The sequence below is a fragment of the Elgaria multicarinata genome, chromosome 4 (assembly GCF_023053635.1).
Source record: "Elgaria multicarinata webbii isolate HBS135686 ecotype San Diego chromosome 4, rElgMul1.1.pri, whole genome shotgun sequence".
In the NCBI taxonomy this organism is placed as follows: Eukaryota; Metazoa; Chordata; class Lepidosauria; order Squamata; family Anguidae; genus Elgaria; species Elgaria multicarinata.
In genome coordinates, this window is record NC_086174.1 from 21825372 (window position 1) to 21852506 (window position 27135).

General features: G+C 44.0%; 1 protein-coding gene across 2 annotated transcripts in view; it reads left to right on the forward strand.

The window, feature by feature from the left end:
• The window catches only part of MERTK (MER proto-oncogene, tyrosine kinase), a 79253-nt gene extending 53966 nt beyond the window's left edge, over positions 1 to 25287 (forward strand). For both annotated transcript variants that reach the window (XM_063123922.1, XM_063123924.1), the window contains exons 11-19: positions 3378 to 3463; positions 5087 to 5182; positions 5866 to 5946; positions 8277 to 8369; positions 9580 to 9698; positions 13714 to 13823; positions 17875 to 18034; positions 19767 to 19903; positions 24544 to 25287. In XM_063123922.1, the coding sequence (XP_062979992.1) occupies positions 3378 to 3463; positions 5087 to 5182; positions 5866 to 5946; positions 8277 to 8369; positions 9580 to 9698; positions 13714 to 13823; positions 17875 to 18034; positions 19767 to 19903; positions 24544 to 25045 (1384 nt within the window). In that variant the 3' untranslated portion in view covers positions 25046 to 25287. The remainder of the gene's footprint in view (positions 1 to 3377; positions 3464 to 5086; positions 5183 to 5865; positions 5947 to 8276; positions 8370 to 9579; positions 9699 to 13713; positions 13824 to 17874; positions 18035 to 19766; positions 19904 to 24543) is intronic.
• Positions 25288 to 27135: the final 1848 nt, after the last annotated feature.

Here is a 27135-nt window from a genome sequence, read left to right on the forward strand (position 1 = left end):
AGGCAAAGATAAGAAAGAGTCTTGTGGCACCTTAAAGACGAACAAATTTGTTATGGCATGAAATTTGCGGACTTTCTACTGTTAGTTTTTCCCTACCCTGTGCCTGCTTACCCTACCCTGTGCCTGTTTGCATTCTCTTCCCCTCCTTATTGTTTTACTATGATTTTATTAGATTGTAAGCCTATGCGGCAGAGTCTTGCTATTTACTGTTTTACTCTGTACAGCACCATGTACATTGATGGTGCTATATAAATTAATAATAATAATAATAATAATAATAATAATAATTTCGACAGACACATGGAATATCATTGTGAGTTGGCAGATATATATGTGTGTGTGCGTGTGTGTGCGTGTGTGTGCGCGCGCGCATAGGTGTAAGGAGAAGGGGGGAAATGTTAGCAGTGGGATCAGAATGATATGCAAAAAAAAATAGAGGCAGTGATAAGAGCGTAGGACGTGGACCAGGGAGACCTGGGCTGGCATCCCCTGCCTGCCACACAGGGTCCTTCTGGTGAGGCTGAAATGAGAGGAGCATGCCTTGGAGGAAGGATGGGACACACGTCTGAGAAGCTAAAATAAATCTTACAGAATTAATGGCAATTAAGCTCACTTGTTGCCCATCTACCCTGCCGGAGGAGATTCATTAACTTAACACTCTCTCCGAGTTTAAGACAGCTATAAAGGCTAGTCTCTACCGGCAAGCCTACCCAGATGAATCTTAAACTTAAGAATTTTAAGATGTCCTGATTGTTATTTTAATATTGTATCGGTTTTATATGCTCTCTTGATCAGCTTTATGCATTTGATTTGTGTTGTATTGTTGTACTTAATGTTGTTCCCTTCCTCAATCCAAAGGGAGAGGCGGGATGATAATAATAATAATAATAATAATAATAATAATAATAATAATAATAATACAATGACCATTCATGAAGTAGCATAGGTAAGTGAATACAATGCAACACCCTAGAAATAGAACAGGTTGTGCTGTGCATCCATTGTTCTGTTTACAGCACAAACACCACTTTTAATTCTTCATCTTTTCTAACACGGGAGGCAGCCACAATCTGCCAAATTATGTCAGGATTGTTTTATACCCTTAACAAAGGCCCATTGTAGTCTGAGTTCACAAATTGCCTTCCCTTGTGGCCTTGTGCAGTGAAGTTCCAAACAGACCAGCCCTTGCCTTTCCATTTTAAAACCCCTTTTGAAATACCAAGCTGTCCTGAGCGTACCCCCCCCCCATTTTTTTTTCATAGCACACTTCTGGGAATTCGGTTCTGCTGAAACCTCCATGCAAAATCGTTGCTGTTTCATCACACTTATATGCAACAGTCTGTGGGGTTTTTCCTGCTTTGCTGGAATGTTGTAGATTGCAATATTTTAAATCTCACTGTAGTTTGCAGTTTTTCAGTGTAAGCAGGGCTCCTTTTACAAGTATAATTATCTAGTTAAGAAATACAGTGGTAAGGATTTAGCACAGGGTGACCATATGGAAAGGAGGACAGGGCTGCTGTAGCTTTAACCATTGTAGAGAAAAGGGAATTTCAGCAAGTGTCATTTGTATGCATGCAGCACCTGGTGAAATTCCCTCTTCATCGCAACCGTTAAAGCTGCAGGAGCCCTTCCCTCTAGTGACCAGATACAAAAGAGGGCAGGGCTCCTGCAGCTTTAACTTCCCCCTACTTTATAGTTGGTTCATATTTAAAAGAGCAAGTATGTGCTTTACTGAACACAGATGTGTCTGGCTTGGCCCTCCTTGACCTCTATGGGCGTGTCTAGACCATGCCTTATCCTGGGGATCGCCCCAGGATCATCCCTGTGTGTCCACATGACACACAGGAGATCCTGGGGGTAGGGAGGGATGATCCCTCCATTTCCCCGGGATAAACGGGATGGATTTTAGCCCAGTTTTCCCCGCGGTCTCGGGATTGTCCCAAGTCCGCAGGAGGTATTGGCGGCCATCCTGGTTTCATCCCAGCTCCTCGCGAGTAAACACGAGGAGCCAGGAACTGGGTATGGGACACAGAGCTCCGTGCCCGTCGGGGATGGAGTAGGGGGAGCGGGATTATTATTATTTTAAAAAATCTGACATCGTTGGAGCGCTTATGCACTCATCTTCAATAAAAAAACAAAAACCCAAAATGGCGGGCGCGATGTCCTCCTTCCTCCCTGGACGTCACGCCCCACGTGTGGACAAAGGGGAGGATCTCGCAAAATGCCCTATGTTACATTACCTTTCCGTAAGCTAACTTTATCATCTGATTGATTTGCAAACCCCCTGCAGATGAATATCATAATATTCCTTGTATCTCAGACCCCAAGTTGAATATTATAATAGAATCATAGAATAGCAGAGTTGGAAGGGGCCTACAAGGCCATCGAGTCCAACCCCCTGCTCAATGCAGGAATCCACCCTAATATTCGAGGTTTCTCAGACCCCCAAGCTCTGTCACATCAAAGCACAGCTTTTTGAAGGACTGGAGGTCACTTTCAGTATTCTGAGTTCAGTTATTGTGAAACATGGGTGTTGTATGTTCTCTTTTCTGGAATAGGTTTTTTGGGTTTTTTTAAAAAGAAAAATATGCTAGAGGAAGTAGACAAGCTGATCGTTTGAATTTATTTATTTATTTAAAACATTTATATCCCGCCCTATATCAATAAGATAGTACAGGTGCACTGATGCTATGGACGCTATGTCAGTTCAGCTTTGATCAAAACTTTCCTCCTAGAGCTAATATTAGTGGAGGAAGTATTGTTGGGACTGTGATGAGGTGGAATGTAATACTCCCCCCCCCCATTCATTCCAGTCCTGAAAATTCCCCACCTCCACCCCACGGCAGCTATTTAAATTTTTAGAGTGTGAACGCTAATTGCTTTCACATTCATTAATTTGGCCCTTGCTGCTCAGAAGATCTCGGTTTCTCCTTGGAGATGTTGGAACTGTTCTGTTATAAAGTGAAAGTTTTTAGGTTTTACATTGTTATTAATGAACACTGTTATAGGAACAGGATATGAATAACCAGCATAGTTCCCCACCCCCCATCCCAGAATAGTTGAGTGACTTGGCATATCGTTTATAGTGAAGTTTAGTTTATTGAGCGCCTGGTGAGATAAACCGATGGAGATAAATGTATCATGTAATGCAGTCAGAGGAAAAAATGAAACATGATCAGGAATGCTGAAACTTCCTTCTCTCTTGCATTGTTTTTATTCATTGTAAGCCAAACACCTGTCTGTGACAACTCCCTCTTGAGAAAAACATTTCCCTGTTTTTCTTCCAGCTGCAAATCCCAGGCTTTCCAAAGAATTCACACTGACGGGAATAATGTGACGGTGGTATTAAAATGTTGCGTTTTTCTGCCCCCCATTAGATATGCTTTCAGCAGTGATGAATCAGAACTGGCTGTAAATTACAGAGCAAAGAAGACCTACCGCCACAGAGCTGTTGAACTGACACGTAAGTTTTTTCCCCCCAATTCGTCACTACAGCTGTTTTGTGTACTTCGTAAAAAAAAAAAAAAAGGAAAGAAAGAAATTTCATGAAACAATGCTACTGGAATGACCTCAGGATTGTGCTTTTGGTGAAACAAAACAGTAATCTTATTAAGGGAATCAAAAGGTGTGTGTGTGTGGAGAGAGAGAGATTAACAAGCATCCAGCTGATATCTAATTTCCTGGATTGCCCTCCCTCACTCTAACACCTGCAAGGAAGAGGGGAATTGGACGCTGCACGATAGTTCTAAATAAATAACCTGTTTGCAAACTCATTGGTTACAGTTTATTTTCTAAAATTGTGTATGGGTAAGTTCAGAAGCCCGTCTCCCTGCCCCATTTGTGAGTTTATGCACCTCCTAAAAGAGCAAGAAGAAGGAGGAAAGAGGATGAGAAAATGAAGGAATTGGGTCAAAAGGGAAACATAGTGATTCTGGGACCATAAGAACGTAAGAACACAAGAAGAGCCCTGCTGGATCAGACCAAGGTTCCATCTAGTCCAGCACTCTGTTCACACAGTGGCCAACCAGCTGTAGACCAGGGACACACAAATCAGGACATGGTGCTTTAGGGTGGATTCCTGCATTGTGCAGGGGGTTGGACTCAATGGCCTTATAGGCTCCTTCCAACTCTACTGTTCAGTGATTCGAGGACATGGTGCAACAGCACCCTTCTACCCATGTTCCCCAGCAACTGGATGCTACACGATAGTTCTGCCAGGCTTACTGCCTTGGATAGTGGAGGTAGCACATAGCCATCAGGGCTAGTAGCCATTGGTAGCCTTCTCCTCCAGGAATTTATCCAACCCCATTTTAAAGCCATCCAAATTGGTGGCCATCATGACATCTTGCGGTAGTGAGTTCCGTAATTTAACTATGCGCTGTGTGAAGAAGTCCTTCCTTGCTTTCTCTTTTCCTGGGGTGCGTAACCTCAGGCCCAGGGCCAAATATAGTCCTCAAGGATTCCCCATCTGGCCCTCTGGGGTTCCCCTGGCTCCTGCCCCCTGAAGACAGATCATTTTATGGTTCCTCAGCTTTTGCATGTTTTCCCCCATTCGGCAAGTTTGAAATGCCTCTCGCAGGACTTAGTTATTGGCAGTAAGAGCTGTAAGCTAAAATTTGCTGTTGTATTTGTTATTTTGCCCCAGCCCCTCTTCCTGTGCTCCGTGAGAGCTTCTCCAGCATTGAATTTGGCCCATGGACTGAAAGAGGTTACCCACCCCTGTCTTTTTAAGAACCTAAGCAGAGCCCTACTGGATCAGGCCGAGGGTCCATCTAGTCCAGCGCTCTGTTCACACAGTGGCCAACCAGCTGTCGGCCAGGCACCAACAAAGCAGGACATGGTGCAACAGCACCCTCCCACCCATGTTCCCCATCAACCAGTGCATATAGGCTTAATGTGTGCACTTGGCCACAATCTAGTATATAGTCCATTGACTTGAGTCCCATAGTGATTTTTGTGGATACGGATACCTAACACGTGCTATTCAGCTTCTGCCCCAGGTAGTGGCCTCTTATTGTTCCACACATGTGACACGAAATGCATGCTCTGTCCTTTACCCTCTCTCACCCAAATGTTTCCCTTTCAGTGAGCAGCCTTGGCGTGAGCGAAGAGCTGCAGGAGAAACTCCAGGATGTTGTGATTGTCAGGAACAACCTGGCCCTGGGGAAGATTTTGGGAGAGGGTAAGTTTCACACATCTCTGTAAGTATCACATGTCCCAAATGAGCCTTTTCCCCTCCCCAAATGTGCATGATTGAGCCCCCCCCCCCCACATTTGCCTTCCACTGAGCAAGATGCTTCAGAGAGCTTCGGCTATGGGGCGGTATAGAAATGTAAATAAATAAATAAATAACTTCTCTTGGGCTCTTCCAGATCAGATTCCTGCCTGGAAAGACACCATATCACCCTCCGCAAACCCAGAGAGTCTCAAGCCATGGCTAGACCAGGCCTATATCCCAGGATCGTTCCGGGATCATCCCTGTGCATCCAAATGACACACAGCGGATCCCTGGAGCAGGCAGGGACGACCCCTCCATTTGCCTGGGATAATCCTTAGGTCTAGCTAAGGCCTCAGAATGTGGTGAAAGGATTAGTTTAAGAACCACAAAGAGTCCTACAACACCTTAAAGCAGCCTTCCCCTACCTGGTGCTCTCTAGGTGTTTTGGACTTCAGTTCCCATCAGCCCCAGCTAACAGGGCCAAAGGTCCTGGACGTTGTAGTCCTGCAGGAGGCTGCCTTAAAGACTAGCTATTTCAAAGTTCATGAAGAACCTTTGAAAAGGCATGATGCCAGGGTTTCCCTGAATTCCGTGGTTGGAATATTGGGGATGAAGACTAATGCAGATTTATTTCTTCCTTCCTTCAGGGGAGTTTGGATCAGTCGTGGAAGGGAATCTCAGCCATCCTGATGGAACTATTCAGAAAGTAGCTGTGAAAACGATGAAGTGTAAGTTATCCATTCTTGACAGGCCTAGAGTTGTTCGTTGGGAGAAAGGTTCAGAGGCATTCTAGGTAGGTAGGTAGGTAGGTAGGTAGGTAGACAATGCTGTGGAATCTCTCTACAAAAAAAGGATAGAAGACCGTTTTGGATTAGAAATCCTGCAAGTACACGGAGAGAAAGAAAGTCTACATTTTTACACGTCATCAGCAATGTGCACCAAAAGACAGATCTCTGTCCTGAGGTGCTTTACAAATCTAAAATGTGACACAGGAGAGGTAACAGAACAGCCTTCCGCAACATGGTGCCCATCAGATGTTTTGGACTTCAACTCCCATCATCCCCATCCAGAAGGCTGGGGGTGATGGGTCTTGTAATCCAACACAGATGGAGGGCACCAGGATGGGCAAGGCTGAATCAAAGGGAGAGGAGGAGAAGTACCTGGAATCAGAAGTGATTTACAAGTCATTTTTGCTACAGAAGGTTTGTTTCCTCCATGTATGTTTTAACACTTTGAAAACTGCTCTGACAACGGTGGGTGGGTGATTTTGTGACTGACAAGGGGTGCAGCCAGTCAAAGCTATGCACAGCCTTGCTCTGAGAAGGGAAGAGATAGGGTGGCCCCGTTACACAACAGCCAAAAAGAGGATACCGATTTGCATAACATTTGCACATGGCAATGTCTAGCTTTGGAAATAGTTACTGATATTTAAATAGAAATACTGGTTGCTGCAGCCGTGCCACCAAATTTTGGTGACAAATATGGCAACGGTGGGTGCAAAAAAGGCCTGGGGGTATGTACGGCCCCTGTTGCCCATTCTTATTCTGAACACAAAGGATGAGGACTAAGTTTCTACTTTACTTTTAAACTAGACCATCTCTAGTTTGGGGATTAGAAGTCATAGCGTAAATTTGTATTCATCTTAGAGGGTACATCATTCAGGAAGTTAGACAGGAACTTTATTGGGTGTTTCCAGACAAGGATGACGGGTCTTGTAATCCATGCCTAATTACCTTGCCTAATTCACAGAATTTTATGGGAAGCCCAGATGAAGCCTTCTACACACGCACGCACACACACACACACACTGTTTTCCCACGGCTTCTATCTGTTGCTTTAACACAGAAAATCTGTTCAGGAGCAAATCGTGGGAGAGCTGCATCAGGGCCTTCTGACTGTTAGGACTAGGAACCCTCCATCTGGAAGCACCGTCCTATTATTTCTCTTAAACAAGAACAGAACAACAGCAAACTCCCGACTCCATCCAGATACAACTAACTCCAGCGCCACCTATTGACCATGCTGTATAATGACACTATCCACACAGTCTTGTAGTAGAACTTCATTGAAAATAGCAGTTGTTTTCATGAAGTCACATATGGAAAACGGAACTAGATAATGAAGTTATTTCATTTTCTCTCATGCAGCCTTCCCCAACCTAGAGCCTTCCAGATACTTTGGGCTACAATTCCCAGCATTCCTGACCATTGGCCATGGTGGCTGGGGCAGATGGGAGTTGAAGTCCCAAATATCTGGAGGGCACCAGGTTGGGGAAGGCTGCTATAATGCAGCCAATCCTGCAGCCCTGCAATTTCATGAATAGAGTTTTGGACTTCGGAGATCCGGATCTGAATCCGAATTTTAGCCATGAATTGAAAGGGGTGGCCTTAGCTCAGCCTTTCCCAACCCGGTGCCCTCCAGATGGGTTGGGCTACAACCTTCCATCATCCCCAGCCTACCTATGGCCATTTGGATGGCAACAGATTGGGAAAGGCTGCCTTCAAACATTCAGCCGAGATATCTAGTTGTCCTAGATGTTGCAGAGGTAAGAGTCAGTGTGGTGTAGTGGCTAAAGTGTTGGACTGGGAGTCGGGAGATCTGGGTTCTAGTCCCCACTCAGCCATGGAAACCCACTGGGTGGCTTTGGGCCAGTCACAGACTCTCAGCCCAACCCACCTCACAGGGTTGTTGTGAGGATAGAATGGAGAGGAGGAGGAGGATTATGTACGCTGCCTTGGGTTCTTTGGAGGAAAAAAGGCGGGATATAAAATGCAATAATAAATAAATAAACTTTGGTTTTGATGGACTGCCTGCTCGCTTGCTGACCTTTGTATAAACTGCAAGGAGGGTGGGTGGAATATGCTGCTCTTCATTTCCACAAAACTGACCTTCTTCTATATCTAGCCCGGAGGAACAGCCTGTTCTTTTCATAGCTGTTCAGAACATGTTAATGCTTCCTTTATACAGATAAAGAAATGGAAGGCAAAGGATGCGCTACATTTTTTTAAAGGAATATTAATTTTCTTAATAAGCCTTTTTTTTTTACTTATGTTTACAGTGGATAGCTTTTCTCAACGGGAAATTGAAGAGTTCCTCAGGGAAGCCGCATGCATGAAAGATTTTGATCACCCCAATGTCATCAAACTTCTCGGTAGGACAACCAGCAAGTAGCAGTTATTGGGGACAAAATTAAATCCAGCTTTCACCAACCTGGTGCCCTCCAGATATGTTGGACTGCAACTCCCATCATCCCTGGCCAACATGGACATGATAGACATTGTAGTCCAATACACCTGGACGGCAATAGATCAGAGAAGCCTGACTTATCAACGTTGCCATCATAAGATGGGGTGATGGCCAGGAGGGCTGGACAAGTTCATGAGTGGTAGGACTATAACAGCGGTGTAGAACCTCAGGCCCCGGGGCCAAATCCAGCCCCCCTGGGGTCTCAGTCTGAAGGGCTCCCCAGATGGCAACACGCCTTTCCCCCCAACCACTGATCATGAGTTGGTTTCTCAATTTTTGTGCAATTTCTCCCTGTTCTAAAAGGCTGAAACTCCTCTTCTGAGGCTTAGTTACTGGCACTAGGTGCTTTGAGCTAAAAGATGCTGGCATTTTTTGGTCTTGCTCCTTTTGCCTTTGGCCACCCTCTTACTGGAAGGTGGTCCCTTGGAGCCTCTCCACATTGAATTCAGCCCTTGAGCTGAAAAAGTCTATCAACTGCTGCAATCGCTAAATAGAGTGACTGTGGTCAGAAGCAGTTTACTACTGAATGCTGCTTGCTGGGCAGGCAAACCTAAGGGGAAGGCTGTTCCCTTCCTGCGGGCTGTCCATATGTGGGGAAAGCCCTGCGATGGCTGGGAGTCTCTGCTGTGTGTTGAAAACATCGAGGACTCACCCTGATTTTTTCAATGGGAGCAAGGTCAGTATGGCTCTTCCGCCTTCTGACATTGCTCCGGGGCCAATCCGGGGGTGGTCCCTGGTAGAAGGCAGCAGGCGATTGGTCGCCTTCCACCAGGAAGAGGGCGGGGGGTGGCTTTGGTACCCAAATGGCTGCCAGAAACCCTGCGCTCCCTGCTTGGTGTTGGGATGGAGGCGATGCCAACTCAGCGCCATGAAAACAGCCCCTTAGAAGCATCTGGTTGGGCTCTGAAGTATATGAACCTTCGGTCTGTTGTAATAGCACTCGTACATTTCTACATTTCTTTTTTATTTTCATCACAAGTGTGTGCCTGTGTGCGCAAAAAATCTTGCTCTGTGGTTTTTATGGTGAAGTCCTCCTGGACCAATTCCACATTGATGATTTCAAGGACATTTTACTGAACGAAAGTGCTGTACTGATTTCGTTTCATCCTTTCCAGGGGTGTGTATAGAACCAAGCTCTCAGCAGGTTCCAAAGCCCATGGTGATCCTCCCCTTCATGAAATACGGGGATTTGCATAGCTTCCTCCTTCGCTCAAGGCTTGGAATGGGCCCGCAGGTAATGAACATCGTAGTAGAAAAATTGCCCTGCGGCGGAATAGAAGGTTGGGAGGCCAGATAGGAGAGAGATCGGCGAGGCTTGTATGGATGTGATGAAATGCTATGTCATTTCAAGTGGAATGTTTCCAGAGGACAATGACAAAGATGGTGAAGGGCTTGGAGACCAAGTCCTACGAGGAAAGGTTGAAGGATGTTTAGCCTGGAGAAGAACATGACTAAGAGGTGATAGGACAGACATCTTCAAATATTTGTCCCATATTTGATGGAGCAAATGTGTTTTCTGTTTTCCCAGAGGGTAGTGTCCAAACCAATGGGTTCAAACTACAAGAAAGGGGATTTTGACTAAACATTGGGGAAGAATGTCCCAATGGGGCAAATTGTTTGGCAGTGGAGCAGACTCCCACAGAAGGTGGTGAACTCTCCTCTGTGAGATTTTTTTAAAGCAGAGTCTAGATGGTCACCTATCAGGGATGTTGGAGCAGTGTATTTCCTGCAGTGGGTTTGGACTAGATTACCTTTGTTCTAGATTACCTTCCCATTCTATGGTTCTGTGATATCGTCCTCAGAGCAGAGGGAGAACAAAATCTTGCTTCATTCTCCTTAGAACGTTGAGAGTCCCCATCCAGCAACGCTACCCAATATGCAGCGTGTTCAGAGGAGGGCAACCAGGATGATCAGGGGTCTGGAAACAAAGCCCTATGAAGAGAAACTGAAAGAACTGGGCATGTTTAGCCTGGAGAAGAGAAGATTGAGGGGAGACATGATAGCACTCTTCAAATAAAAAGATTGTCACACAGAGGAGGGCCAGAATCTCGTCTCGATCCTCCCAGAGTGCAGGACACGGAATAACGGGCTCAAGTTACAGGAAGCCCGATTCCGGCTGGACATCAGGAAAAACTTCCTGACTGTTAGAGCAGTACGACAATGGAATCAGTTGCCTGGTGAGGTTGTGGCCTCTCCCACACTAGAGGCCTTCAAGAGGCAGCTGGACAACCATCTGTCAGGGATGCTTTAGGGTGGATTCCTGCATTGAGCAGGGGGTTGGACTCGATGGCCTTGTAGGCCCCTTCCAACTCTGCTGTTCTATGATTCTATGATATAGAACCTAGACCTGAGTTTATCCCTCCACGCCAACAATAAAGCCTTCTTTGGGAATCTCCTGAAGAGAGCTAAAGAGGAGTTGTGATCTGGAATTGTAAGCAAAAAAGGACTTCTGTCTGGCAGAGTGAGTGTGAGGATCAGCCTGTTTTGTCACTTGGCTTAGAACAGCTCTTATTATGTTCTGTGTGTGCTTCTGCTGCAGTGCCATTTCTTGACCTTTGAGTGTTGCTGTGTCACATTGTCAGTAAGTTATAAAGGCCACACTCCTTCTGCTGGACAGGCTAAACAGAAGGGAACCTGGTAACACCAAAAAGCCCGCTGATGTGAATGTCTGCTTACAAGCTATATGACAGCTTTCTGGATAACTGAACACACTGCGGGCCCTTTTTTGCTGGTGATATACACAGATAGACTGTCATTTCTGTATTAGAACAGTAGATAGAAGCTTTAATTGTCTGGAATTAGCACCCCTGGAAGAGATGGTTTCCCCACATTTTATGGCGTAAGCAGCTTTTGTTGTTTTGATCCATTCTTCCCACAGAGAAGCATTCTCAAAATAGGACAACACACTGAAGAGTCTTTCAGTGACAAGGACATCGTCACATTTCTTGATGACGTTCCCTTTTGTGGTGGAATAGAATTGCTTAATTTTATTCCCCGTATTTATTGCACTAAAGAAAATGAAAAATAACCCCCTGTTATAAACAAATGATTATTTTGTTGAGTGCCTATAAACAATGAAGTCTTTCATGGCTCAGCATATGAATCCATTTGAACTGCAAACGAGTGGAAAATTAAATGATGTCCTTGCGTGTAATTGGGAACCGTCAAAGAGAGCCTTATTCTGTCAGCCATTGTGAAGGGATAGAAATGGGATGGCATTTCTCCCATTTTTAAAAGAAATGAGAGGCATTCATTTTATCATTTGCTAGACCCTATCTCTGATGGGCCAAGGGCTTGATGCAGTATCTGTATAGAGCTGGCTCAGGAAGAGATTTTCTGTTCTACAGGAAATCCCAAAAGATCCCAAAATACATTTTGTTTTCAGTTCGCTAGGATACTGGGTCGGTTCATAGTCAGCTCAGGTTCCACTTCACTTGCGTCCTTGAAGGCATGCATGTATAACTTCTCCTAGTGTGGGTTCTGTGGGGCTTAATTAGAACAAACTTGCAAAGATATATATCTTTAACTAAACATGTCTTTAGTAAACATTCAAACACAGAAATATGCCACAATCTGTCCTTTGTGCAACAACAACAAAACATGGATCTCTTGCTTGCAGCCCAATCCTGCATGGTGCGCTGAGTACTCTGGGAGTCCCTTTTTGTAGACTTTTCCAACTTTTGTTTCATCCCCAAGGAGTAACAAAGCAGTTCAGAGTATTAGCCCTGCAATAATATAATTAGTACAAATATCAATACAAAAATGATTCCCCACCCCTTGAAACGCTACTGTACACAATTAACGTTTGAATTTACCTTATACAAGGTGATAAGGGCTTATAATTAAACAGAATTCCCATAACATTCAGCTTTCAGCAGAACTGGCTCTCCTTCTCTCTGCTGCTGCTTCTCCAGCCCTCCCTGTGAGTGAGAGCCCCGCTCAAGGGACCAAACCATCTACTCCATAGGGGTTACACATGCACCGGGCATAACTTGCAACATGGGTTAGACTTCCCAAAGCACTCTTGTATGCACTGAAAGGGCAGGGGCACACCCACCTTTTCACTATTCTTTGGTGAGTACAAAAAGGGGGATGAAGTGCAATAATGCACATTTAATCTGGATGGTCACTATCTCTCAGTCTAACCTGTCTTGGGGAGTTGCAGTGTTAGGCTTCTTGGAGGAAGAAAGGCATAAAATATAAGAAAATATATAAATGACTAATCTTGAACATATTTATTTATTTACATTTTTTAAAATTTATATACCATTACATATCTAAAATAGATTCCAGAGCGCTGAACATCAAAAATAAAATAGTAAAAATTTAAAAAGATTAAAACAGCACTTTAAAATTGTTCGTTTTAAACAGAATACCAATAAAAACCATGGTTGATCAATTAAGGAATGCTTCCTGGAAAAGAGCTGTTTTCAGGAGGTGCTGGAAGCAGCACAGTGTTGGTACCTGCCTGACCTCCAAGGGGCAAGGAATTCCAAAGAAAAGAGGCTATCACACTAAAGGCTCATCTCTTTGTTTTCCAAAGAAAAGGGGCCACCACGCTAAAGACTCTTCTCCTGGCTGGCTCCAGTCGGGCCCTAGGTCCATGTGGGACCACCAGGAGCATGCCCTCCAATGACCTCCATGACTGAGCAGGCTGGTAAGGGAGAAGGCGCTCTCTCAGGTATGCAAGTTGTTTAGGGTTTTGTACACTAGTACCAAAACCTTAAACCTGGCCCGGTAGCAAATAGGCAGCCAGTCCAGTTCCCTCAGCAGAGGAGTTACATGCTGGAAAGAGGCAGCTCCCGAAAACAGCTGGAGCGACCTTAAGGGCAGCCCCACATAAAACGATCACCATAAGGGAAACCTTATCCCAGCCTTCCCCAGCCTGGTGCCTGCCAGATGTTCCAGACTACAACTCCCATCATTCCCATCCAGCAGTCCCATTGGCCATGCTTGCCGGGGATGATGGGGTTGTAATCCAACAATCTGGAGGGCACCACGGGGGGAAGGCTGGCTTCTGCAAATGCAAAGTATTGAGGTGATTAGAAGGCAGTTCTTTGCTCTTTGTGGAATTGTTGAGAAAGAAGTGTTATGGCTGCTGTTTAAAAGTTTTCTCCATCAATGCAGTTTCCTAACCGGTCCCATTTGCAATGGCTTTAAATCAAATGTGTCATGTAGTAGTAGTATTTATTACGAAGAATTACTAATACGATTAATTTAGTATAGTTTTTGTCTAATTCTCTTCCCAGTATGTACCGCTCCAGACTTTATTGAAGTTTATGGTCCACATTGCTCTTGGAATGGAATACCTCAGTAACAGACATTTTCTCCATAGAGACTTGGCCGCTCGAAACTGCATGTGAGTTCCCATATTTGTTGTTTATTCGTTCAGTCGCTTCCGACTCTTCGTGACTTCATGGACCAGCCCACACCAGAGCTTTCTGTCGGCCGTCGCCACCCCTAGCTCCCCCAAGGTCAAGTCTGTCACCTCCAGAATATCATCCATCCATCTTGCCCTTGGTCGGCCCCTCTTCCTTTTGCCTTCCACTTTCCCTAGCATCATCCTCTTCTCCAGGGTATCCTGTCTTCTCATTATGTGGCCAAAGTACTTCAGTTTTGCCTTTAATACCATTCCCTCAAGTGAGCAGTCTGGCTTTATTTCCTGGAGTATGGACTGGTTTGATCTTCCTGCAGTCCAAGGCACTCTCAGAATTTTCATATGTATTGCATAATTTTATTTATTTTTCCAGTATATACATATAAACAAATGTTCATAAATATATGCATGTTCATTATACAGTAACCTTTTTTTTACCACCCAAAGTTATAAACATTACTTTTCATTTCAGGTTTTATTTTTTATCCCTTTTATCCCATTCCCTCCCTATTCCCTCCCCATCCACCCCCAGCCTGGTACATTTCTCATAAATTGTCCCATTTCTTTTTCTGGGATGTTATATCACTTCTATTTATCTCTTCCTTTAGTATTTTTATAGTTATTTTCTTCTTTTCAGGAGTCCCAGAGCGTCCTATAGGCCTCTGCTAGAGTTGTTCTGTTAATTTCTTTATAAAGTTATTCTTTATAAACTCCTATAAAGTTCCATCTTTTACTCCAAATGGAATAGTCCAGCTTCATATTCTTTCTGTGTTTGAAACTCTGGAAAGGGAAAATAAAATGTGTGTGTCTTGAACTTTGGTTTGAGGAGCTGATGTACACATTCAAAATAACTATGTGATTTAGCCCTGTTGGGTCTGCACCACCTCAGACTGCATATTAGGGATTTTATATATTTATTTACTTGATTACATTTCTATACTGCCCAATAGCCGACGCTCTCTGGGACGTTTCATGTTTGAATACTTCTGGGGCGAAAAGGATCCCTGTACTTAGGAAACGAAAACATACAATCACTGGGGAAAACCCAACAACCACTGATCAAAAATGCATTTCCCCCCTATAGGATGAAGTATGATCATACGAAAAGGGAGGAGGGATTCATATATTTTTCACTTTCTTTTTTTCACTTTTAGGGAGGTTTGTACAAATTCACATTAATTAATGCACATCAGCACACTTGCCAGTAGGGCCAGTAAAAATTAATACTAGTCGAATGAAATTCTGGTAAAGAAAATTCATTCCATCAATGAATTTGTACACTAGTACCAAAACCTTAAACCTGGCCCGGTAGCAAATAGGCATCCATCAAATTCCATCAAACATGATGGAAACGAAAGACAATCAGAATGGATTTAACAAAATGGAATGGATTTAACAAAATCCATACATCCCTACCTTAATTTGCCAGAATATGGATCCGTTCTAGACCAGGTTTTACCAGTTGTTCAGGTTAAATCTCGACTTGGCTAGGCAGCAAGGAAATATTTTAGTAGGCCTCACTCAGTTTATACTACCAGTTTATACTTAAAACCTCTCTGCATCTCCTTTTAAATATCTTCCTGCAACCCTGGGTCAGTTTAAATATTTACCTGCAATCCTGGATCAGTGCAACATGTTTTTATAATGTATTCATTGATAGAAATCATGCCAGGAGAAATCCAATCAGTGCATTTAAAAAATATATATGGACCTGTTTAAGTCCAAAGGTGCACATAAACCACAAAATTAAAGGCCTGTTTTAACTCTGGAGGCTTTCCTGGGGATTGTGGTTTTGTGATGGCTCTGAGAATTGTCTGTTGGAACTCGCATAATATGACTTCATTTTCTCAGGGTTCTGGTGGGAACGGCATGTAAATTCAAAGTTATGTAATCATGTGTTTGGCTCGGTTCAGAACTCCACCATGGAGTGTTTACACCACCGTTGAGAAACGTGTCGGCTGGTGGGAAAACTCCACGTAACGGTGGATTGGGGGGGGGGGGAAACACTCCACGCAGAACATCAACGCTGTGCAGAGGAATGTTCCTGCACAACTGTTGTGTTGCGTGTCATGTGGAAGGCTCCGTGGATTATTTCCCATGCTTACAGTCACGAGGCAAGAGTGGCAGAAACTTCTGCCACTCTTGCCCAATGAGCTTCTATCGGCATGGGAAATAATCCCGTTGCGGGAAGTGCTTGGGCAGCTGCCAATCCTGCCATTCCGCAAGCGGGGCCTTCCCATGCATTCCCAGGGATAAGCACGTTCCTTGTCCCACCCACCCCATCACAATCCACCTTTAGTTCGGCTCAAGGGGATGGAAGAAGTTTGTTCCATCACCTTGTTCCAATCTTCAAATAGTTTGCAGGGTGGGGGACAAAGGATGTCTCCCATGGCCTGATGTGTAACGTCAAACCGCGCAAGAAATCCATCCGCCGATATTGGGGTGGGGTGGGGGGCGCAAGGTCTGCAGCTGTCATGAGCAGGACAGATACTTTTGCCTCCTGTCACCATTCGCCAGAAGAGGAGGGGAATCGGATGCACAAGTATCTCTCCTGCCGCTGCAAAGGATTCCCTTCCTTCCCCGTCAGGGTCATGGCAACAGGGAAGGGGGCACCATTGTTGTAGTTGTGCACTTCCCTGTTGCTATGTTGCTGATGGGAAAGGGTGTGCTAGCACCGAATGATGTCCTACTTGTCAGGGGATCAGATGACTTGGCGCTGACGCATCCTTCACCAGCAGATGGATCTGGTGCCCTGACACGCAAGTAGACCATTCCGCAGCCTCATACTTCTGTGGCGGGGTGACACATGTTTTTTTCCATGCGCGGCCAACACCAAAGCAAGAAGCTGTAGTATAGTCTCTCGCCTTTCAGGGCACCAGATCCATCTGCCAACGAAGGACGCGTCAGCACCGAGTGACGTCCCCATCGCTTGTCCTTGCACAGCAAGAACCAGCAGCTGCGTCGCCTCCAATGACAGGGGAGGTAATGCGCCCACCAGAGCGACAATGCATGGATTCCCCCTCCTGTCACAAGGTGGGCTTCCTCTGCCGCCGCTTCTTTCTCCAGTGATGGCTACTGCGAAAGAGGTGCCATGGCTGTTGCCGGACAAAGAAGTGGCAGCGGAAGAATCCCACTTCCTGACAGGAGGTACAATGCATACATTGCCTCTACCATCGCTCCGACAACGGCCGCAGCGCATCTCCACATGCTGCGTCTCTCCTCCCCCCTACGCCCCTCCCCATGGAATGGCGGCACCCCGATAAGGTAAGCAGGGATCAGTGCTGCTATTCGATGGGGAGCGGGGAGACAACTATTCAATGGAGTGTGACTACTTTACTCCACGGAGCACTACTTCCGTGTTGCCCAAGCGCGACACGCAAATCTGTGGAGCGGACTATTCCCACTCCGTGTTGTCTGAACGCACCCTTTGTCTTTCCCAGATGCAATGGTGCAGCTAGGTAATTTTGGACCCTGGACTTAATGATCTTCTGGGAGCTTCCTTTAGAAGGCCATGTGTAGTAGTACTTCAGTTGTAAAGCACACAGCCAACATTCCTCTTCCCAACCTCCTCCAACTTCCATTCCATGCTTTAAAATTGCTTCTACATTCCTGATTTTTTTGTGAACTGCCCAGAGAGCTTCGGCTATTGGGCGGTATAAAAATGTAATAAATAAATAATAAATAAAAATGATATGTTTAACAACAACAAAACTGCTTGCCAACCCTGATTTATTTATTTATTTATTTTAAAAACCCAACCAAATATCTCTTAAGCATATGCAGTTTTGCATTTTCAACTCACTTATAATACTGTCAGGACGCCAGGAATAAAATGCACTTTGCTTCTGCACCTGCTGCTCTCTGAGTGGACATTTGGGTGGGGGGGGGGGTGCCCTGAGATGTGGGGCCCTAGAATTTTGCCCCTAACTGCGCCACTGCTCAGAAGCACACGCATAATGTAACTGTACATTTTTTTTAAATCCATTCTTGAAAATGTATTTATCTGAATATTGTGCCTTAAATCGACACGCAGGTTACGTGACGACATGACTGTGTGTGTAGCAGACTTCGGTTTATCCAAGAAGATTTACAGTGGGGATTATTACCGCCAGGGGCGCATCGCAAAGATGCCTGTGAAATGGATTGCGATAGAAAGTCTTGCTGATCGCGTCTACACAACCAAAAGTGACGTGGTATGTCAATCGAGGGGACGGATCTCCAATACCAGTGTTCAAAAACAGGCTCCAGGAAGAGAACCAATGCTGGACCAGCAGAATTCCTGTTCTGATTCGAAGGATATCGGTCTCTAATGTTTTTCACTCAGCAACACTGCTGCCGAGTAAAGTGGTTTGACGATTATAGCATGCAGGACCGGTGCCGAAGGAAGGCATGGTTGGGCATCTGTTGAGGGCCCACAACCCAGCAGGGGCCCATTGACAAAGACCCCTGGAGTGGCTTCTCCTCTTCACCATTGCCACCTGCTTAATCACCTGCGTCTTGCTCTGGTCCAGGCATTGATGCTGGTGGGTGAGGAGAAGCAGTAGATGTCACGGTCTGCTGGTTCACTGGCTCTCCGCCTGTCAAGCAAGCAAGTGGTAGCAATGCTGAGAAAGACGGTGGGGAGCACCCAAATCTTCCCCAAATGCCCTCAAAAATGTGGAGTGGGGACGGATAGCATGGCTATTTTTAAGCTATTTCTATTTAGTATGCTTATTTTTCATAGTGGCCTGAATATTCAAGAGAACACAAAAGCCTTAATTATAGCTCTGCTTCCTACAGGTTTTACTAAATATGTGTTTGCTGCTCAGACTCTTCCCTCAGTTCCCTGAACAGGGATGCCCATTGATCAGAAACAACAACTACTGCTCATCTCTTCTCGAAACAGAGAGATAAACATGGGCTGATGTGCTACTGTTAGGAGCACATCAAGCTGCAGTTAAAGACACAGATATAGTGGTGAAACGCTTTCCGTCCAGTATCTGATCTAGGAACTGCATATTCTCTTCCTTATTGCATAAGTCAAATGTGCTCATTGCTGCAACTCTCCCTACTGTATGGGAGGTAATCATAGCCAAGTGGTCACTATTTCATGATGTTAGATCACTGCCTCAATCCGGAGTCTCTGCGTGTGCATTCCCATGGAGCTCCTGCACGTGTGGCTCTCCCATTAATTTAGCTTGAAGAAGTAGCTCTGCATGCACAAAAGCATTTGTGGACTGAAGTGAGTGGGTGAGCTCTAAAAGTGGGGAGCTCCACGTGTGCATTGGAACCCCTACACTTGTAAGAAATTGCTAAGCTGAGGCACATGTGAGTCAAATTAGAGTCATACGATTGATCCACCTAGCCCAGTACTGTCTATTGGGACTGGTAATGGCTTTGCAAGGTCTCAGGCAGAAGTCTTTCCTGGCCTGGTTGCCTGAGAATCTTTTAATTGGAGATGCCAGGGTCTGAATCTGAGGTCTTATGCATACAGAAGCATGCACTCTTCTAATAAGCTATGGAATCTCCAGCAAGGAACACATGGTAAAGATCACAAGCCAAAATGTATTAGAAGGCAGATAACCAGGTCTGTTTTTATACTAGTTCTGTTACAGCAGCACTAAACATAATGAAATTGACATTACCTAATACAAGAAAAAAAACATGCATACACACATACTATACATACATACATCTCTGTGTGTGTGTTGAGAGCTCCACTGCAATAGCATTAAATGCTTTGGAAACAGTATCACAAATATAATTTTGAATAGCATGCAAGGAAACACAACTCAATCATGTGCATGCATACCTGAGTTCAATTAGACATATTCTGAGATAAGTGTACATAGGATTGCAGACGTAGGAAATTAACTTTCCTAATTTATTAATTCAGTCTTTCTGCAATGCCATCTATGTGTTTCTCTCCTCTCTTTGTCCTTGTAGTGGGCGTTTGGTGTTACAATGTGGGAGATCGCAACCCGAGGGATGACACCATACCCAGGAGTGCAGAACCATGAAATTTATGACTATCTCCTTCATGGGAGCAGATTGAAGCAGCCAGATGGCTGTTTAGATGAATTGTAAGTATTAGATCTCGATGCAGTAATAATGCAGTAATTTGTTAGTGATTCTGTAGTAATGCAGAATGCCATGGCTTGCTCAAGACAGTTGGTATGTCTGCAATCTGCCAACTTGGAAAACTGGAAGCTCTGAGGTCTGTTTGTTTGGCTGGCATCTCTTTAATGGAAACCTCTCTCTCTGTCTGTCTCTGTCTCTGTCTCTCTCTGTCTCTCTCTCTTTCTCTCCTTCCTTTCTTGCCGGTGGGAACGCTCTTTCTCTTCCAGCTTGTCTATTTGGAAAGTGTATTCTGGAAAGTGGTTGAATTGAATGTAGAGATACCAGATCAGCTTCCCCACACCTAGAGAAGTTGGAGTTTACACTCCGGTGACCCACAAAGAATGCTTGGGAACGGGAGTGTCTCTTTGTGTCTCCCTGCACTTAGGGCCTTCCCTACAACCTATGATTCAGGAAAAGAGCACCCTCACAGCCCTGCTACCTAAGATCCTTAGAGTGTCCCTACATTAAGGGATAAAAACCCTCCCCCTTACCATGCCTTTTTTTCTTGGCCTTTTCCACATTCAATATGGCTCCTTCAGATGAGACTACATGATTTGTAATTGAAAACTTCTCCTTTATGCCAAATGTTTCATAAAACTCAATGAGACATCGCCATCTAGTGGTGGAATTAATCTCGCAATTATTTTAGGAATCGGATTATCTCTGAGGACTTTTGTAGTGAGATTTCCGGGGGAAGGGGTGAGAGAATGCTGGAGGTTGACAGCATCGTGTAAGTGACTCACAAACCTCCATGAGTGCCCAATCATGAGCGTCCAATAAATTGCTTGTATAGAGAAGCAGTTAGAATAGAGATGTGAACTGCCCAGAGAGCTCCGGCTATTGGGCGGTATAGAAATGTAATCAATCAATAAATAAAATGCCAAGAACAGACCCTGGCACCTTCTACAGGCTCTGTCATTGAGCTATGGACATACTATTTCATATTTATTTATTTATTTATTTATTTTAAAGCAAGTTTCTAGCCCTTATGGCTGCAAAGGAAGGGTGAAAATGGTGTGGAATATGCCTAGCAAAATTCCCAAAGGATTGTCATGAGTGGGGATTTTGCACCCTGCATAATTCCTTGTTCCCTCCACAACCAGCAGTAGCAGAATAACTTCTGCAACATAAAGGGGAAATGTACAAATATACTTAATTTGCATAAATTTAAGCCATTTTTAGAACCCCATTTTTCTTTGGGCAGAATTTTAATTTTTTTAAAAAAACAAAGCAGACTACACACAGCCCTTCATAGTTCACATACTGTGAGGGTTTTCTGGCTCAGTAAAGGCTAACACTAGGATGGATTGATAGGCTATTGTGCTCTACATGGCAACCATCCATTTCCTCTTAGTTAGAGGGGACTCGCTGCACAATTTTGAGTACCTTTTATCTCAAAACAATGCACAACATTTTAAAATACAATTTTAACTTCACCTTTCCTCACCGCCCCAAATAGTTTAACCCAGACTTGTGAATAAGCCCACAAAAGTTACTAGACAGTGAAACTTTTGCCAGCCTGCTAAGAGGCGAGCGTCCTGCATTTCCATGCTCACTGCATAGAAAGGGAAGAAACCCACCCCCTCCGCTCCTTTCTGGCCAGCATGGAAATAGGGGCTCTTAGTAAAAATAATTTCCACCCGTCCCTCCTCCACCAGCCCACTCCCTTGCCTGCATATAAATCCCAAGGGCTGTCTTGATGTTGTCTTTGTCCTTGGGTGGCTCCAAATCCGCACTGCATCAGGTAGATGACGCAGCTGCAGATTCGAAGCCACCCTGGGGCAAATAGGCAAAGATGTGTGGCTGAAAAGTTGGGGACTTATCCTGACTTTTCCAGCCAGACCAAGGCCAGCCTCGGTCTTCCGCCGGTCTGTCATCATTCGGAGCCACTCCGCGGGTGTTCCCAAGTGGAAGGCGACCTTGTATTGGTTGCCGGAAGCCATGGGAGGGGGAGGGGTGGGTGCAGCAAGCCTAGTGGCTTCCGGAAAGCCCACGGTGCCTCCCCTCGCTAGGACAAGTTGCCGCTGCTGCACAGCAGTGAAAGTGCCGCTGGTTGGCAGTGGAGTGGCGCCAACCCGGTGCATGAAGACTGCTCCCTGATCGCCTAAGACTACCAAATCACTTGTTAAATACCAGGCTACTTCAGCCCTCGTTAGGGGCAACATCCCTCCCTAATATCTTATAACACATCCTCCTCCACTCTATTAGGACATCCTAGTAATCCTTCCCTGTAGGCACAAAAAGAAAAATTAAACTATAATTAAACTTATTAAACTATATTTATTTAAGTTCATTTACGGGTATGGTTGTATTTCCATGCTAATTGTTTTAGCCGGTTTGAATGTCCTATGTTTTGATTTTGTTGTAGGTCATCATGATGATTTTTTTTGAGAAAGGCATCTAAGAAATCTATAAGATAGTAATAATATTAATTCATATCCCACATTTTTTCCTTTTTTCAATTAAATTTATTTTATCAATTCATAAATACAACATTATAAACCATCTTATTATCAGCATTACAATTAAATTAGATAAGAAGTAATAGAATTGAGGATAATTATCCATACACAAAATATATCCGAAGGTAAATTAAAACTTCATATACAGAATATGATGCTTAAAAAATATTGAAGCATGCATAAATATTAATTTTGACCTTTTAATATATTTTCCAATATTCAATAAGTGGTTTCTCTTCATTCAAGAATCTTGATTTCTGCTGTCTGCCAGCTCTCAACCTTACAATTTCACCGATTTTCAATAATTATGCTATATGCCACAGCTGCCCCCCATGTCGATATCAACACTCTCAGTTTGAGCAGATAATGATATAGGCTCTCTTTAATCGGTTACAAACATTATTCCCAAACACAGTTACATGTCCCCAAAGGAATGGTTCCTGTGGGCATTATCCTTCAGCAACTGCTTGGAGGGAGCTTTTTCATGGGGCTACAAAGGCCTTGTAATGTCCCCCAAAGCACTCAGGAGCCAGGTATCATCTTCCATCATTTCCATTAAGACCTTAGGCTCAGGTAAGGGTTAGCTGCAATGTTGAGTTGATTGAGTACTGCTAGTTGCATCGCTAGTTGGTCAACCGCTCCCCCTCTTCCACAAAGTACTTCCTTTTTAGGGCAAAGAGTTACGTTTCTCTCTCCTAGTTGAGGGATCAGGTAAAGGTACACTGGTCCCATTCAGAAGACACCTTAAACCATGGCTTTAACCATAGTGGTTAAGCCAGAAAGCCAGGCTGCGTTCAGAAGACACCTTAAACTATGGCTTTAACCACAGTGAAGAAGGCTTTTTGCTTTATGCACCATGGTTAAAACTGTGCTTTAAGGTGTCTTCTGAACACAGCCTGGCTTTCTGGCTTAACCACTGTGGTTAAAGCCATGGTTTAAGGTGTCTTCTGAACGGGGCCATTATGGGCTTCATCTGAGTAATAAGGAGTTGGGAGCCTCCCCTTTTCTGTTTTTTTTTTCCTCTTCTCTTCCCCTAAAAGTCCCTTCCCTTCCTGCTTTCCAATTGCTTCTCTGTTCTTCTTTTCCTCTACTAGGTGGTCATCACTTGCCTTTCCATCCACCCTCCTCTGGACTCTTCAGTCATTCCTGGCTTGGCTTTTCCTTCCTCTTTCCGTATCCCATCCACCCAAAGCTATGCATCTGCTCTGCCTTTTCAACTCTGTCTTGGCCCCACTTTGGTTGATAAGTGACAGCTGTGGTATTTCTGCCTAGCCAGCCAGACTGGTGCACTGTCCCAGCATGTTCCCTGCAGTCACCCCCTACTTTGGAGCCTTGAAAAACTGGTGAGTCCTGGCGGTGCCCCACAGTAGCTTTGGAATGGATGTAAATCCCACTGAATTCAATGAGATATATTGACATTGAGTGGTGCATCTTCTCTTCGCCTTCCCTCTCTTCCTTTGTTTCTTCAGCACAGCATATTTCTTGTTTCTTTTTTTATATATATAATATTTTTATTATTATTTCAAAACAACAAACTAACAAACACAAAATGCACATGGTGAGACAAATAGAGAAATAAAAAGAGAAATAAAACACACACACACACACACACACAAAACACATACTAAATTAAGACGGATGTCCAATTTTCTCTGCAGCAAAAATATGTAACTATATTATCTCTTGCTCTATGATTACAAAAGTCAAAATTCCCCTCTTTCTTTTATCTTAAAGTTTTCTTCTTATTCGTTGAATCCACAGATAAACAAGTAATTATTTTCTAGATACTGCAGAAAGTCTATAAAAGGTTTCCATTCAGTTCTGAACGCAGATGTTGACTTTTCTCTAATTATTGATATGTTTTGCCATCTTATATATGTTCAATAGCCACTCATGTTCAATAGCCACTCATCCATCGTTGGTACTGTTGCGCCTTTCCATTTTTTGTGCATATAGTAGTCTCGCTGCCGTTGTCATATATAAGAATAAGGTCCCATAATTCCTTTTCATCTGGTCGTCCATTAAGCCCAAAAGGAAATATTCCGGTTTCAATCTTAGATTGGTTTTTCATATCTTCTGCATTAAAGAATGAATTTGTATCCAAAAAGTTCTAGCTCTTAGTATATTTCTCATTTCTTCAGGTATGAAATAATGTACTCCTGTTGGAGGGCAGATCCCGTGGACCGACCCACCTTCTCGGAACTGAAGCTGCACCTGGAGAAGCTGTGGGAAAGTTTACCCGCCCTCAGTGAACCTGCCGACGTAATTTATATTAACACAAGCTTGCTGGAGGAGAGCGCAGAAGAGCTGACTGAGGACTCTGACTTCCCCCAGATAGACACAGACCTTGATCCTGATCGAATCATAGAGTCCTGTTCCCAGAGACCAGAGACCACGGTGGTTACCGTTGATATCCACGAGAGCAACGGGATGGGGGATAGATATATTTTAAGAGGGGTTAGCGAGGAACACATTGCTGACATGGTAAGGTCAGAAGAAGAGGATCTACCTCTACTCCAGCACACTCCATCGCAGAATGGGATGCTCTGGTCTCAAGCTAGCACACTCCCTGTAGGAAGCTTGCTGACTGATGAACTACTGTTTGCAAATGACTCTTTGGAGGACTCTGAAATCATGCTGTGAAAGAAGAAATGGGACTCTTCTGAGCTGCAGATCAGAGCAACTCCTTGGCCAGAAATGTTCTGTGTGGACTTCCTTGTTCTTGTCACACAAAGCCAGTCTTTTGTAGCAACCTTTCCAAGCCTTGTTCAGCAAGTGACTAATAGAAGCAACGTTCTGTGTCTCTATTTGTATAGTATGGTATCTTTATAGAGATTATATTTTAATAAACAACACTCCATTATGATGGTCTGTTTTATTCGTTCTTCTCCTGGGTTTACGTTGGGGTTTCTTTTTCCCTTTCCCTGCAGCTGATTTTGGTTTTGCTCACTAATGGTTCCTTTGCATCTTCTGTATGAGCTATGCTAAATATGAGATTAAATACATTGTTGTCTCTCTCATTTTTTTCTTTTTAACTAGTAGCAAGAATCCAGATTGGCACCATATCAGGAGGGACAATACACAAAAACTCATCCTCCCCAATCCTTCTGTTTTTATGCTGAAAATTACAACAAATGGCATATTCAGGAGCAAAATACTGGCTTTGGGGCAGTGGCAGACCACATGATTTACATGTAGAAGGACTTGGGTTCAATTTCTAGCAACTCCAGAAAGGCCTGACAAAGGCCCCTCTCTGAAACTCAAGAGAGTCACAATTGCCAGTCAGTGTACTGTAGGCCAGTGGTCTTCAACTGGTCCAGATCGGAGACCCATCTCAGATTCCCAACCTGTGACACATGACCCACTTTCACAATTTTACAATTGCCCAACATGGTGCCAACAGCTTTGCTGCGCCACATCTGGACTGATCTCATGAACCACATTTGGGTCGTGACGCACTGGTTGAACAACACTGCCGTAGACAATATTTATTTATTTATTTATTACATTTATATACCGCCCCACAGCCGAAGCTCTCTCGGCAGTTTACAACAATTAAAAATAGTAAACATTAAAAGTATATAAAATTTAAAAACCATCAAAACATTAAAAACAGTATAAAAACAACAGCTTCAATACTGAAGCTGGTGGACAAATGGTCTGACTAGATATATGGTAGCTTCCAATATATGGGGAGCTTCGGTTGGTGGTCCAGCTACGCCCCTATCTATACAGGCATAACCTGGCTTCAGTTGTCTATGCTCTAGGGCACCTCCAAGTTAGATTACTGCAATGCACTCTGTGTGGGGCTGCCTTTGAAGATGGTTCAGAAGCTGCAGCTTGTGCAAAATGCAGCGGCCAGATTGATAATTGGGACCAAAAGGTTCGAGTATATAAGACCCACTCTGGCCCACTTGCATTGGCTGCCTGTATGTTTCTGAGCCCGATTCAAGGTGCTGGTTTTAGCCTATAAAGCCTTACATGGCTTGGGACCACAATACCTGACGGAATGCCTCTTCCGACATGAACCTACCCATACACTATGCTCAACATCTAAGGTCCTCCTCCGAGTGCCTACTCCGAGGGAAGCTTGGAGGATGGCATCAAGGGAGAGGGCCTTTTCTGTGGTCCCCCCCCCCCAATTATGGAACGATCTCCCAATGAGGCCTGCCTGGTGCCAACATTGTTATCTTTTCGGCTCCAGGTTCAGACTTTCCTTTTCTCCCAGGCATTCAACAGCATATGCTGAGTTTTAACTGACTCCAATAGCTTTGGCCTGGCTGAGTGTTCAAAATTTGTTTAAAATGTTAACTGTTTTTTTGTTTTTAAATTTTGTATATTGATTTTTAATGTTCAGTCTTTTTAATCCAAACTTTTTAATCTTTGTAAACTGCCCAGAGAGCTTCGGCTATGGGGCAGTATATAAATGTAATAAAAATAATAAATGTTTTTCTTGTATTTTAGATAAAAGAAAAAAATAATTTTAGAGAAAAGGAAACAAAAAAACAAGCAAACAAGCAAACACATGCTGTATAATCTTCATTTAGTTGTTATAATGTCCAGATGCTCAAACCAGAACTGGGCATATATTGTTGTAAATCTGGTAGTGATGTATTTTGAATGAATCACCATATGGTCAGGCCATATAAGTTACTTTAAAGATGTAGTTAGCAGCTATGCCTTTTCTCCTTTTTAACAGTAAATAAAGCATAGGACCCCCAAACCAGGATTGG